Source organism: Argiope bruennichi, chromosome 10, assembly GCF_947563725.1.
Source record: "Argiope bruennichi chromosome 10, qqArgBrue1.1, whole genome shotgun sequence".
NCBI lineage: Eukaryota > Metazoa > Arthropoda > Arachnida > Araneae > Araneidae > Argiope > Argiope bruennichi.
In genome coordinates this window covers 127,244,637-127,260,524 of record NC_079160.1, presented here as the reverse complement: position 1 = coordinate 127,260,524, position 15,888 = coordinate 127,244,637, and the positions used below count along the sequence as shown (strand labels likewise).

The 15,888-nt window shown below is 33.2% G+C and overlaps 1 protein-coding gene across 2 annotated transcripts; it reads right to left on the bottom strand.

Moving 5' to 3' along the window:
• Positions 1–407: 407 nt before the first annotated feature.
• On the bottom strand, positions 408–13,777 carry LOC129987438 (toxin CSTX-11-like). Of its 2 annotated transcripts, none has more exons than XM_056095422.1 (4): positions 13,637–13,777; positions 6,406–6,538; positions 4,341–4,428; positions 408–676 (listed from the first exon to the last, which is right to left on the bottom strand). In XM_056095422.1, the coding sequence occupies exons 2-4, from the start codon at positions 6,488–6,490 to the stop codon at positions 469–471; spliced, it is 381 nt and encodes a 126-aa protein (XP_055951397.1). In that variant the 5' UTR covers positions 6,491–6,538; positions 13,637–13,777; the 3' UTR covers positions 408–468. The 2 variants fall into 2 exon arrangements, with proteins under 2 accessions (XP_055951397.1, XP_055951396.1); XM_056095421.1 differs by lacking the exon at positions 408–676 and adding an exon at positions 2,506–2,787.
• Positions 13,778–15,888: the final 2,111 nt, after the last annotated feature.

Genomic DNA, 15,888 nt, shown 5'->3' with positions numbered 1-15,888 from the left:
CGCCTTTCAAAGAAGGGGAAAGCATTTTCTGGCTTTTCTCACTGAATGCCCGCATTCAAAGTAACTTTTCTGAGTTTGGGTTCCCGAAGCTTAAAGGTTAAACATCTAACATATATATATATATATATATATATATATATATATATATATGTGTGTGTGTGTGTGTGTGTGTCTTTATTAATAGTGTTTTTTTTTTGAAAAATTAAGTGTCTGCTTTTATTTCTTACGTAATTTATTTATTTAAATCCTCAAATAATCATTTCATAAAGACTATAAAACAATACCGATTTTATTATATTTGAGGGTAAATTGTGAGAGTATTTCATTATGAAATGACATCTTTTTATATTTATTTCATTTTCAATAAAATCACGAAAAGATAGAAACGTGCAATTTTGAGCTATGACTCGTTCTATAAGCTGTCTTTATTGAACAGATATCTGAAAAAAAGGAGTGAGGTGGGTTGCCTCAGCCTATTTTTTTGCCGATGTTCACTGCCAAATCGACGACTCTGTAGCGGAAAGGGTTGTGGCAAGCGCAGCGTTCTCTCTTTTCTCCCTTTTCGTCCTCCACATCGTAGCAGTGGCACTTGTACTTGAAGAACGTCCCTTTGCAGCAGTTGTACTTGTCGTGGGTGCACTCGTGGTGCTTCTCGATGCACTTCCTGTCCTCCTCCCTGCAAATGAACAATTCTCTCTCGTAAGTGCGTTTTACTGCCTCTAAGAAAAAGAGATAAACTATCGGCACTTTCACTTATTTGCATAAAGTTGTGGTTATCCATCCATTTTGAGTCATTTTCTGTTGCATGCGAAAACTGGATTGGAAATTTGCAAGGGCTTTTTTGAAAATAATTCTTTGATAAAAAAAAATGATTAGCAAACGATTTTAAAATAGTTTAATTGGAAATTGAAAAATTCTAAGTATTCGGTAACAGTCATTCTTTACAAATGATTACTGAAAAAATAATTAAAAAGTGACAAGCTCGAATACTCTTTATTAAAAATACTGCGATCTTTTACACTGTTAATCCATCCTTTCGCTCATCATAGCGTTATCTAAGGTACAAAATGTGTTAAAATATGCAATTTTTTTTATATTAACTGACTAAAATTTATATAAATCATTTCCTGTTACATTTTCTGCATTTTGTTTGTTAAGAGGATACCCTGAAGCGAGAATACTCTTTGCTTACTGTATGCTAATTACTATTCAGAAGACAGTTAAATTAGTATTTCTTGAATAAATATGCCGTTCATATATTGAATGATTACAATTCGAGATATTTTACGAAAAAAAAAAAATCGTATACATTATCTTCGAACGGATAGATTCATTTGGAATGACTGAGATATTAATATGAGAACTGTCTTCAACCACAAGCAGTAAAATAAAATAATGAATTAGTTTATTTTAAGTAAAAATGCAGTAAAAGCAGTTTTTTTTTTCGTCTCCTACTCCCCAAAATTAAAACTGTGCGTTAAATTAGTCATTAGTTCAGGTTCATTTCATCGATATCAGATAAGGATTATTTCGTCCTTTTGATTCATCGTTATATGACGAGAGTGCATCACATCACCACGAAGACTTTGATACCATCGCATGTACTGAGCACGTGCATTGCGAATCATTGGTTCGATCGATTTCAAAAGCGACACCCTTGTGGGCTTCCATTTTAAGTATACAAATGGATGCACAGTTTTGTATTATGCCGTTACAGGCAAGGGAATAGGCGATTTTACCTTTCAGTTTTCGCTGCATAGCTTTTAAACGAAAGAATTGCTTGAATACATGCTCTCTGTAACCCTCATTAGAAAATGTTAAATTTTGCATGCTGTGTTTAAGAAGAAGAGGTTAAACGTACGAAGACAGTCGACTTCTCACACACGATCACTTTCGAAAGGAAGCACGGTGGTATTGTTCCGTCTTTCTTTAAAAGAAAATTAATAGTTTCATGCAAACTTTAGAACCTAATAAAAGAAATGAACACAAGAAATTATTAGAAGCCATAACATACATACCAAGAGTAGTTAAAAATGAAACACGATTCAGGGCATCAGTTTGCCTTAAAAAATGTAAATGCGTAAAACTCTCCAATTCAATGCAATAAACCACATCTGATGAATTACAATATTAAGGTATAGACAACCAAGGCTGGGCAGGATATTAAAATGCGGAAGGATGCAATGATTTTTCAAAACCATATATTAGGGTTCAGACTCGAATGGAAGACAGTTCTGAAAAGGATTCGAGTGATACTTTTATCTACGGCTTAGAAAAAAAGAGCTCGAGTACGATGAAAGGTTTCGCAGTACTTAGTTTATTTTCAAGTGTCATTTGTTTTGATAATTTTATGGCATCATTCCCGAAGGAAAGACCGCAGATCAGAGGAAGGAATTATTTCTTTCGGATCTTAATACATATTTACACCTTTTCAATTAACAAATGCAAATGTATATATTTCAGCTACTTGAGAAATAACAGAACGAAATTCAGAGAGACACTGCATCCTTAAAATAAGTTCTTTATTTAAAACTATTTCAAATTTTTTTTTTTTTTTCAAATTAGCCGAGGGCTGTCTTCTGAAAGAATTTAGATACTTTGTCCAGGACTTGCTCTGTCATGCGGAGATACCATTTCTCCTGACAAGAGCACGTTTCTTCGTTTGTGGGGTGAGAGTGGTTCCCCGCTTTGTAAAAGCACCAACATTTGTATTTGAAGGTCTCACTTCGGCAGCAACCATGACGATTCTCGGTGCAATCATGGTGAAGTGGTATGCAGTCATCGGATCTGAAAAACCATCGTCTTTGAAATGAAACACTTCTTTCGGATAAAGTTAAAAAGAAATTTGACAGACAGGCACAATTTTGAAAATTTAGTTCTAGAAAAAAAAAAAAAAAAAAAAAAAAGAAGAAGAAAGAAAGCAATATTTATTCCTTAGAAATATACGAAAGATGATCCATCTTTTGCTGTTTGTAGAATCGTTTTCGGTAAAATCAATAAAAAAATATCTCAAGAATTCCTGAAAGTGTAAAAGACAACCAACTAAAAATTAAAATAAAATCTTCATACTTGCAGAAAATTCAGCACAAAGAAATTTTTGTACCTCTGTCAAAGTAAGGTTTGAGAGTTCAAACAATTTTCTATTCAGAACGCTTTATGAAACTGTGTTTCATAAAAAAAAGCTATTTTTTTAATTTTGCTAAATTTTTCAATTTAATGTAGAATTTGTTTGCACTGAACGTTCTCTAAAATGAATCGTTTCACTTTCTGCTGATTATCCTATTTTTAAGAGTTCTTAAGTGAATTTTTTTTTAAATGATGCACTTCATATTAAAAAAGAAGCATTAAAAATAAAAGACATTGAAGCAACTATTAATATCTAGAGACCCATGAATATTACTGAACTTCGAAGTATTATTAAAAGGGAATCTTTTAATCTAACTGCCCATAAAAACAGATGAACAGAACACATTTTACTACTGCTTCAGTTCAAATAAGTAACTTAAGTTTCAGTAGTACATTCCATGAAAATGGCCAAAGTATGAAGAACGATAACTAATCTCCTTACATGCGTATCTGAGGTGCGTCTGCTTCGAAGCTCTCATGCTTTTTTTATTCTTATGAGGTGAAAATCGCGATCGGACTGCGTGGCTTCCGATTTATTAATGCACATCTTTATTGTCCGAAGATGCGATTATATTTTTTTTAAAAATGGGAATGCATTGATAGATTTTTAAAAATTAATTTATTTTTTACTGAATTAAAATTTGTAATTTAGTAGTGATTTTTTTCGACATAGTTATTATTATTGCAAAAGTGAAATATTTTCTTTAAAAAATCTTTTGTTTTTTCAAAGTTTGTGTTGTAAAAATTTGTGTCAGAAAGAAAACGAAGGTCAGAAGAAAATTTACCAGAAAGTAACAGAAATATAAAATTTTCAGCGAATTTCATCCGATGTTTAATGCCTTTTTTTTAATAAAACAATGATTATTAGTTAATAAAACAATAACTATAAGTGAACACTGGGAAGAAATTTTTGGTTTATCACATTGCGATTCATTTTTCATCGACATTATTTCAAACTATTGAAAACGAATAATTTATGTTAATGTGAAAATGCCATGCCCAGAATCAATTCGTGAATCCACTGTGCATCTTGTAAAAATTAAAGTTGCGCGTTATCACGCAGCGTAAAACAACGAGTGGTTATACCAAACGGCATCCGAAAGCACCTGTGGACACAACCACTATAATCAGAGCCATCGTTTCTGCTCAGACTCTGAAAGCTACACCACATTAATTACCGTATGCTTTATTTTTCAGTAAGGCAGGTCTCTTACCTGTATTCATCTTCAGATGAAGACATCCTACTTTCGGCAGCATCCAATTCATCTAACGATTCACTTAAAGGAAACGTTTTCTTATCAGCTGTAAAAATAATAAGATACCGTTATAGACGGTGATGAACTATCACCATTTTTTTTTGTTTTTTTTTTTTTGTAATATTTACTGTAAAAATGATTCAAAACTTTCCAACATAGTTGCAAACAGAAAGCTAACTGCGATATGCGGAATGCAAACTTTTTTCAAATACGCTCTTTCTAGTAAACTGTTGGACCTAAACCATCACATCTGACATCATATTCTTCAGACACTAATATTTTAAATAAAAAAAGTTGCACTCCAATCAATTAAATCAATCACTTAAACTGACTAATTTATAAAATTTGAATATAACTCTTCGATTTAAAAAAGAAAAAAAAATTGGCAAGTTTAGACCACTTTATCCACCGTATCAAAGAAGGTACGTCAGGGTTTCTAGAGAGTGAATGGCCTGTGATTGTGAAAATGTTGATTGTTCTAAAAAGGTAATATAAAAATGTCATAAATTGGTCAGATTTAATCGCAGAAGATAGAAACTATTTATTTATTTCAAAGGTGGAGTGTCAGGACTATTTCGCAGAATATGGTACCTTAGTACCAAAAGACTGTATAAAATTTAAACTTCATAATTTTTTCAAAAGTGCATCTATTGACTAAAATAAAATAAAATAGTTTGGTTTTTATCATTTAAATCTTTTGAAAGTGAAATAGAAACCTTTGAAAACCGAACTCCACGACAGAACTGAATTCTCAGAGAAATTTTTGTTGAATAATTCTTTGAGACATTTTATAAATTATGAAAATTATTCTGTAATGCACATAAAACTTCATTGACTAACGACTCTGCTTTTAATTCGGATACTTAAAAAAAAGACAGTTGGTGTCAGTAAGAAATATTTTTATATTAATTGCAGTTTAACATTTCCCCTTTAATTTAAAGTTAAAATTTTATGGGTGCTGACAGAAAATTGGAGAGAGAGAGATACATTGTACAATGAACAGGACTGCTGAAGGCCTACATATTAATATGAGTGAGTTGTATAACTTTAAAAATTTGAAGTTTAAAAATATTTTGCTGAAAAACCTATTATGAAACCAAGTTACATCAAATATTTAATTGAAAATTTTAGCGAGCATTAATACTGGCGAACCAGCTGAAAGCCAAAGGTAGTCTACTACAAATTACTGAGCGTACAAATTAAAAAGTGTACATGCAACGAAATAAAAATGGAACTAAAATTCCTGCCTTGGTGCTCATGTCTAAAGGAAGGAATTTTTTAAATATAAAATTTAACATTGGCCAAAGCAAGCGATTGAGTGTTTTGATGGATGTGTTTGAATTTCATCATAATATTAAAAACATTTTGTGTGCAAAATCATATGTTAAAAAAAAATTGTAAAGTAATGAAATTGACGCCATCATTTTTAATTTTAAGGTAATGCAAAAATCATTTTGAGGAGTTCATTAATTTTGGATGGTGGGAATATCGATCTCCATAGGCAAGCCACAACGATTATTCATCCAGCAGTGGCTAATCCTATTTTGATACTCGATTAACTTTGACGCCCATTTCTATAATTCTGATTTCTTCTACATCTTTTTTCCTCTGAATGATTGGAGTTTCTGGTAACGTGACAGGAATCCTCTTCGGAGACAGTATATTTGCACTATATTTTTCAGTTTACAGACTATATTTTACAATTCCTCAATTAGCAAATCGGAATTTGTATGAAGCTGTAAACAGCTGTAAAAATGTTCAATAAATAGTCTGAAACGTTCTTATGACAGTTTGTTTACATTTGATTGTTGCCATTCAACAAAAAGTAATAAGAGAGATTTTCGTGACACGTACATGAGAGTTTTATGTACATAAATTGCTTCTTGTTTATTAAAATGAGCATTTGTATATCGAGAGCAGATTTTTTAAAAAGTGTACACATTTAGTATATTAAATTAAATAAATTATATGCTATTTCGTAACTTATTTATTGCGATGATTGTAAATAGATATTAAAACTTACCTTTTTCAGCTATAGCACAGGCCAATAAGAGCAGAAAGATCATCGCGCAAGGAACGGTGAATCTCATTTTTATTATATTTTCCATAAGAAAATTGTTAAATGTGATTGATAATCAACGTATGCGTCGAACGGTCTGCAAATATAAAATAATGGTTTTAATTCTAGTTTAAAAAGAAAAATATGATTACAATTTAATCAAACTTGTTTTTCTTAATCATTTCTAGTTTACTGAGTTATTTTATTAAATCAAAAATTAAAAAACTAATAGCATCAAGGTTTTATTTACAATTAAAATTTATATTGATGGTTGGCTAGCTGGTCATTGCATTATTTTGACATAATGGCACAACTGTGACAGAAAAGCAGTGGTCGTAAATAGTATTTAAATGCAAAGCTTAACCTTCTGTAAAATGTAAAACTTTGAAAGGACACAGATGAAATAACTATACATTATGAAAAAATAAAACATAAGCTGAAAACAAAGTTAAAACGCGTTAAGTGCAGGAGTTAAACCGAGCAGCTTTGGAAAAATTAAACATATTTGAGTGATGCTTCTCACCCACAAAATCTTTCAGAGTTAGAAATGATAAATATGATGAGAATGGCGAGACTGAATAAAAGGGCATTCAAAGAATATTTTTCAGAGTACACATAGATAGACAGTATATTGGGGAACTCACTAAAAAATTAAATGAAATTAGACGTTTGTGAGTGAAGCAAAGAACATATATAAACTTTTAATTTCAATTCTAATTAATTTCCAAAGTTTTAGCTTAATTTAGCCCATATTAATTTCATTCTAAAATGTTCTCTTATTTTCTGATCCCATTCTACCTTTTCTATTTAATTAATTCAACAGAAACTTTGTAAAAATGCCTAAAGTTGCACTTTCACACTATCCCGAATAAAGGGATAAAATTAGCAAACCTAGCAAATTCTTCTAAAAGATCCTTATGATTCCCTTGTCTGTGGTCGACGCCTGCAGAAAATCCCTATCGGAATCTCACGATATATAGACACTGGGAAAAATATTCTCCCTTTCTTTTACGCTAATCTGCTCTTGCATCGCACTACGGACGGACGTGCCTTGCCCGCGCCTCTGGTACATAAATCATCGCTCCGGGATGGAAATAAAGCGAAGTGAAAAATTCAAAGTGTCATCGTCTCTCTCTTCGGTCACGATTCTACTTCAAAAATTAAATGTTTAGATTTTAAGAACCGACAAGATTTATCTGTGCAAAATTATCAAATGAATGAAAAGAATTAAAATTAATTCCGCGGGAGAAGCTTCGACATTGCATTGCGCCTCCGCAGCTCGCCATTGCTGCGAAGATGGTTCCGTATAGATTCGACATCTTGCTTCGGTCCCGGCCAACCGGCCACACTGTTTTCCGTGGCGTAGCTCCTTCGGATCCGGCCACACCGTTTCCCATGGAGTGGCTTCATTGCTGCCTTCCTCCTTCGGCACGCCGTTTCGCTGATGTTCTTCCGATGGAATACTCTGCTCCACGGGATGGACATAAAACTAAGTGAAAAATTGAAAGCGTCATCTTCTCTCTCTTCGGCCATGATTCTACTTCAAAAATTAAATGCTTATATATATATATATATATATATGTGTGTGTGTGTGTGTGTGTGTGTGTTGTATTTTCCTTTCTGTTAAAATGGTATATCTCTTGGGCCTAATTTCAGGGGATTTTCGGGTCACGAGGAATCATTATTAGACTGTCTAGTCTGCATTCCTTCACAGAAAAAAAATCCCTTTTTTTAAATCCCGGCCTGAGGGTGATCCTTCAAAAAGTCTTCAGGCCGGATACTTTTTTTTATTTTGTTTAATTTTTATTTGGTTTAATTTGATTTTCCTATTAACTTGATTTTATTTCTTTTGTCTCAATTCATCTGTGTTTTAGAAGTAGCTGCATTTGCGTTCTCTAAATACTATGAAGTTTTTCCTGTTCCTTTTTTGGTTTTAGTTTGAATAAGAAATGATTTTTAGTTGCGATTCCGAAACTATGAAATGGATGGGACAAAAATTCTTTAAGAATGAATAGCAGATGCAAGTACAACTATGTCTGGGGCATTGGGAATGTTTAACGGAGAAGGATGCATCATTTCCATTGATGATCAGGCAAGGCAGATTCAGGGGAAATAAACTCAGAAGACTCGACTTCTTTCCTCGATTATTTATTGGAAGTTGAAATGGATGGGACAAAAATAATTTAAGTTTCCCTCTGACTACGATAGCAAATGCGAGAAAGAACTTCGACTCGCTCAGAAGTGACGCGGTTTTTCTGTTGAGGTATGTTTTTTATAAGTTTCCCCAAATTTTTTTTATCTCGAAATTATAGTGACAAATTTCGTTTTACCAAGGACAGCAAAATTTTCTTAGACAAGGGACATGGCGCACTTTGAAATAGTATTATGAGACGCATTTATTATGGTGTCAACCACGCACTGTACAGCTTTTGAAATGTCTACAGAAAATACTATATTCTCAGAAACAAAGCCGATTTCTCAAATGGATAACGTTGTAGGCAATGTTAAGATTCATCTCCATCAGCAAGCGAGAAAATAAAAGAAAAAGTTTCCTTATTACAGACATATTCCCCAATAGTAAAGTCGAGTGACGATAATAGCGCAAGAAAAGAGATAACCACATCGAGATTGTTTAGGATATACGCAAGTTCACTGAAATACATTTTTTTATTATTGAACAGAGAGAAACAGATATTGGGGATGAACCGTGCAATCCATAGTTCAAGAATCCGAATCCCACAAAATTCTATATCGAGCGAAATGACTTGGCAACAGAAACTAGTGGAAAGCTGATCTACTGTGCTGCTAACTTCCTGTTACTGATGACATGTAAGGCAGCAAATAAATACATCAGATTGGAGTCAATGTTCGTGCGTGAGGTACCAGGAGCCCTCAGCAAGCTTTTACTGCCTTTGATGAGACGAATGGAATTATATTTTTCTGATATCTCAAAATTTTCAACTGTTCGAATATCTAATCTTAATAGTTTTTAGTGGCAAAACTATTAGCATATCAAGTGTTTTTTGCACAACTCTAGCAATATTTCATTAAGTTCTTTCAAAACGAATTTGAACATTTAAACAATTTATGATGTAATCTTACGATTCCTTTTTGATGAAAGAACCACTATATTTAATGTTCAAGATAACAGTTAAATCTGTTTTTACTAAAACCGGAAATGTGTCCTTTTTCGTGTCTCTACGTTGGCAAGTTACAAACCAAATTGGTGGAATTAATCCTATTAAACTTAACACAAATATACTTTAAAAGATAGGAATATGCACTACAAAGAAATTTTTCGACGTTAAAATAAATTTAAAATAATAAAAAACGAAGCGAAATTTTGCTGCTTTTAGTGATCACTTCTGAAAATATTAACTGATCCAAAAATTGTTAACTACTAAAAATTAAAAACGCCTTTTATATTAATCTAAAATTCAAACATTAAATTTTTCAATGATATATTTAATTGCGCAATCCCCCCCCCCAACTTTAACAAATTTTTAAAGATATTTCGAGGTACGATTTGCAACCGAAGTTTCATTTGTTGAAAGTTAGATTAGATTCATTTCCTTGCTTCACCGAACCTTTGAATCAATTGTTGCTCTTCTGTTGGAGAAGATTGACTATTTCTCAGATAAATCCGTATTTTACTTTACTCTTAAGCAAATTCCCCGGTCGGGGCACCTCGAAATGAGGACGAGAAGCCTCCGCCATGGTGGTTGTTTCTCGCCACCCTGGACGGTACACGAAAAGGCGGGGATCTGCCTCCTCCCATCGATGACGGGATGTACTTCCTTAGGGAAGAGTTGCACTGTGGCCATTGATGGCCCTTAGGATTCAACCACAGTTCCCACCAGTGTTGTTGTTGTGGCGGTCCGGTCATTCAGTATTTTTTACCCGTGTACATTCGGGCGGGTCGGAGTTGTCAGTCTGTGATTATTGGCTCCAAAATTAGTTTTGGTCATGCTGTGCTTGCATGCATGTGATTATAATGTGCCGCCGTTGCTTTCAATCAGATGTGTAAAATATGAAGTGCAACTCTCAAAATACAGGAACATTGAATTTTGGAACTGGATAAGCAAATCAGACTTATGAACTCCAGTGTCATTATATTTACTCACACTATTACAAATATGGAGCTTCGGTGGATATTAGGTTTCAAAAAAGTTTCTTGAAGGTAAAAAAAGATAGGATGAAGTTCTCAAGAAGGCTTTTGACTGGCTGCAATTCTAAGTTAATGTCTCTATTATTCCAAGAAAAGCGGTCATCCATTAAAAGAATGTATCGCTGAAGATGTAATAGGAATTACAAATTAAGTTCCTTGAATTTCGCAACTCATCTCACGATCACCCTCATCCTCATACGGGTGGAATTAGAGATTAGAGTGTTTGATATGCTACTGAATAAGGTAATAAAGTTCTTATGGACTGCATTTTGAAAGGATTGCCTTTAATTTTGCATTGATTGCATTTGAAAGGATTTGCATTGTGGACTGCATTTAATATCAGTTGGTTTTTAGATTTGGACAGATTGCTCTAGTGTAAGAGTTTCAGTGCACTGTTTAGGGATTGCTCAATATCAGAAGACGCCTTTTCAGGGCATTTAGAAGAGGTCTCATATTTTATTCAATTCCTATATAAGCAATTTGAGCAAATTGTTTTTTGAAACGTGGACATAAATGAAAACTTAATCTGCTTCTGTTAGGAATTTTCGTCTAGCTTCAGGATATCGCATGTTTTTATTTTAGCTGTAGTTGATTATTTTTCAGGTTTCTAGTGAGATAGGAGAAAAAACAGGATTTATAATTTTAATGCAGGTCAAGTATTTTTTCTATGTAACACATTATTGACTATCTTGACCTTTTTTTGCATAACAAGCAAAAGTGGGAGTTCTGCGGCAATTTGCTTTTGATTCTCCAAAGTGCTAGACACTGAAAGCAACTTAATGAACTTGGGATGAAAGATCTCTCTGGTAATTTTATATTACCTGCACGATGTCAAGCTATGTTGAGGATCAAAACTTTATTTAAAACCCAATAGAGGGATCCTTTTTTTTTTTAACCAATACGATATGGGAAAAAAATTAGGCCAGTCGGCACCAACCACTGCAAAGACTAACAAAGTATGGTAGCCATTGGTTCCGGAATTTCGCAACTTCAGTCACTCTTACCATAGTGTGAATCGGAACCTGCTTGCGGGGAGTCACTTCCGGGGACACTGATCAGTAAGAACAGTGTTCTCTTAAGGACAAGCCCAAGGTGTGTCTTTTTCATTTGTACTTTAAGACACGAACGATGTAGGCGGACAGCTGCCAATCAAAACGATACACTGAGGACGACCACATGGATTACCTCACACTGCCCACATGTAGGCCTTCCGATATCCATGAGAAACAGAATGCAAACAGAGAGACAACGGCTTCTCGTGGAAAACTCTTTCACTTGCCATCGAGGGAAGGAAGAAGAAAGCAAACAGCCACAGCTAGAAAGAGAGATAAAACTAAAAGGAGAAAAGACCTTTTGGAACCAGCGGCGTATAAGTCAAACGGCCAAAGCTTCTTCGAGACGTAGAAGTCCTGGTGCTCATCTTTGGAGACAGCTCGAAGATGAAATATTAATGTATTTATGCTCCGTTTCGAATAAATAAATAATACCGTACCCACAGCCTATTAACACAAAAGGCTGAATGGCACTATTGCGATATCCTCACATTATTGATAGGCATTAAAAATATTGAAAAACATCGTAGATATATTATAAAATATCTTGTAATGATAAAGTGAGTCGCCATTAACACTTTTCTGTCTCTTATGACGATAGCGAGAAGATGAAAGAATCGTGTTATACCTGGACGCTGCTTATACTAGCGACGCCACAAAAATCCCGTCATACGTTAAGTTTTCAGAGAAGAGCTTGAATTTTCATGTGAATAACAAATTCATAAAAGTGATGTATGATCATATATCCTTAAGAAACCCAGATAGAAACTAGAGAATGAAAAGAAAAATGTCAACAACATAACTTTTTTTTAAACCTTGTCATTTGAATCCTAATATATACTCAATATGTTTTGCGCATCAGAAATATTGAGCAACAAAAAGTTTGTAAATTTTACAAAACTCCTGGAAAAAGGAGGGCTTAAAATACATTTACAGTAAGTAAACAAACATTAAAAATTGGAGCTTTTAAAAATTATTCTTGAAAAATACTAATTTTTGTAATGATAAAAAAAGAACTTTTCCATTAATAAGTAAGTACGTAAAAAGCCAATGCACTGTCAAAATAAACTACGCTCATTTATTTCATTTAAGATATTTGCATTTTAAGCATTCGCAACTTAATTGATTTGTAACTTACAGTCATAAATAAGTTCTCACCCTGCTTTTTATTTAATCCCCCAGAAGTTGGCATCATTCACTATGTAACTGGATTTATGCACAAGAAACTTGTAATCAATAAAATCAGTGGATATTCTTGGAACTTGAATCTGTCTCAGCGGATATTAATTTAATATTTCTCTTGGTACAATATTCCGAATATATATTCATATGAATATGATTGGACGCGAGCTCCTCAGGAAGCATACCCTTTTGTTAAGAAATACCAAACTTTCTTGGAATTATTTTTGCTTTATTCTACATTAGAACGCATCTATATTATTATTGCAGCTAAGGATTTCCAAGCAGCAAACTTACATTTTTAGTTTTTTTTTAGTAAACTCGCTATTGATAGACAGTTATTGACAAATGAATATTTTTACCTTTTCATTTTAAAATGATTATAAATCCAAGACTCCTGGTGATGTAATATAAGCTTCTTTGGAAACTTTAACAAAAAATAAATACTTGGGCTATGAAAGTCGCATTTAGAAAGACCTTTTGAATTGATTCTGAACCCTCCCCACATTGTATCATAACCAAAACTAATCATTAAAAGTTATGTTTCGTTTTAGACTCTTCTAAAACATAATTTGCAAGGTATGATACAGCTGCTTTACCTATTATATTACTCAAGTAAACAAGTACCTTTAAATTATCTGAAAAAGGACAAAAATAGCCAATGAAATCGATCCAACCAAAATTAAAAAATTGAGGAGTATTAAATAGCCCGAAATACAAATACATTTTAATGTAAAGAAACATATTAGCTTCTCCAAGATGAAAGTGAATATAAATTTAAAATTTCTGCACTTACAGGTACGAAGTTTTCAGTAGCCTGCGAATAAGAGGTCGTGGATTAGATTCAACATTAAGAAGTTGAATAAGAAGACTCGTCGCTGGCAGAAGATTTTGAGTCTTCTTTTTTCAGTGCTCGCCTGCTATTCAGAAGATTATTATGAATGACAGGCATTCACAATAGTCTTGTGAATTCTTGACATATTTTGCTATGAATAAAAAAAAAAAAAAAAAAAAAAAAAAAAAACATTTGCAAAAGGTCAGAAATTGTGTTGATTTATTTTTGAAAAATGTGTCATGTTTTGTAAAAATTATATCTGGCTGAAACATTTTTTCCCTTCCTTGAACACCTGTTTGTTCTCTTGGCATCTGCCAAAGAAGAGCGACAAGATAAGCATGAAAGAAATAATCTTGGGAAAATTAAAAAAAAAACAGAATGATTGCTGTTTCCCATCCGTGATAGAAAAAGGATGAAACATGAAGTTATTTATTTATCTTCAGCCAAATAAAATTCATTTCATCGACCATGCAGTTGCAGGATTGTCAGATATATGATCGTTGACTGTCACATTCCAGCGACCTTACTCAGGGAATTTATTTCCATCGGGAAATAAATTTAGCAGGTCTCGCAACGAACAATATATGAAAACTGAAACTATATTATTATGCACAGTTGGCAATAACTTAATCTAGAAATTCTCTTAGGAACATGAGATGACGATGGTACGTTAAAAAAATTAAGATAAAATTTAAAAAATTAAAAAATATTTTTATAAATGTTCTAATATGTAAGATTTTAAAAACTTTTAATTATTTTTCACTTCTTAGTTTAAAATGTGAAATTATATAAATCAGTAGTGTAAAATCTTAAAATGAATTTAATATCTTTCAAATTTCTCAGTGAAAATCTAACTTTCGAGCCTGTTTATCATTCTCAGTCTTAAGAAGCACAATTTGAAAAGGTTTTTTCACCCTTATTGAATTAGCTAACTCACTTTTTCCAGCATAGAAAGCTCACAGTTTAACCATTCTTTACTGAGTTAGTTCTGATTTCCAGCAGGAACTATTGCAATTTTCCTTATGGATTTGTATTTAGAAATTGAATTAATTTTTGATGTGAAGCTTTCGAATCACTTACCCAAAATGCAGTCCACAGCTTCTGTATTTATTTTCCCCATTGATTCATCTTATGCCTACAGTAAAATCACTAGGTATTCTGAACTAATTAGGGAATGCAAGTTCTTGGGAGGGAGGGAGTATTCTCTTCTCAACATGAGGAAACGTTTTGTTGGGTGATGACATACATTTATTTTGAGAACTAATCTAACATTACCTTTGGTTTCGTTCGGTTTCGACACATTGGCGAAGGAATTACTTGTGACTCTATTGACTGCCATTTCGGAAGTTGCAATTTCATAATATTCCTCCGTTATTTTACCCGGTTTGACCTGAAGTTGCTCAATTTTTTTAGCTTTACTTCTATCTAGGTGACCTTGCTATTCTTTGACACTGTCTTCTCCAAAGTAGGTTTACACTTTCCTCTATTGGACATTTCAAATGATTCTTTTCTTCATTAGCTGTGCTGTAATTATTTTTACCTTTACATATTTCATCCATTTCTTCAGCGATTTTTAAAACCACTGTTTCGTATTAAATGAAGTTATTTTGGATAAAAACAGTCTTCTTCAGCGTTAAGTCTTTTCATTTCTCGTTCCATGCTCCCATTTCTATCGTGTGTTCATGTTCAGCTATAGACCAACTTCGTTTTCCTTTTTTTTTTTTTTTTTTTACAGATGACGCCATGGTGCGCTTTTTCCATACATGAAGTTAACAATGAACAAAAAAAAATTAAAGAGGGATATTTTATTTTGCTGTAAATGTAATAATCCGAAACGTAGTCCATTATTTCAGATACATATGTTGTTTTAGTTTAAATTTAGAAGAGCAAGTGTAAGAGGTTCCTTTAAAAATCTACATACATTTAACAAGAAAAGCAAGAATACGCCTCCATTTCCTGAAAATAATCATATGTACAACAAATTGCGAGACTGCAAGCGGAGTTGCTTTCATCTCTTTCCCCGATTCGCGGCTCTTCTTTTCCTCGTAAGAATCTGAAGACAGCAAAAAGGACAAGATTAAACTGCAGACAGGAGGACGACGGCAGAAGCGTTGATTCAACGCGCAGGTCCTTCACGGTCTTTTACCAGGAAGGTAATGGTCTCAGAAATAACTGAATGTTGTCAACTGCAATTTATCTTCAAATTTGGAACC

Excerpts from the sequence above, each read along its gene's own strand:
- LOC129987438 (XM_056095421.1), bottom strand. The coding sequence starts at position 6,490 with ATGGAAAATATAATAAAAATGAGATTCACCGTTCCTTGCGCGATGATC. Across the intron at positions 4,429-6,405 it reads CTGTGCTATAGCTGAAAAAG|CTGATAAGAAAACGTTTCCT; the intron begins GTAAGTTTTAAT and ends TTATTTTTACAG. Across the intron at positions 2,788-4,340 it reads TCATCTGAAGATGAATACAG|ATCCGATGACTGCATACCAC; the intron begins GTAAGAGACCTG and ends ATGGTTTTTCAG.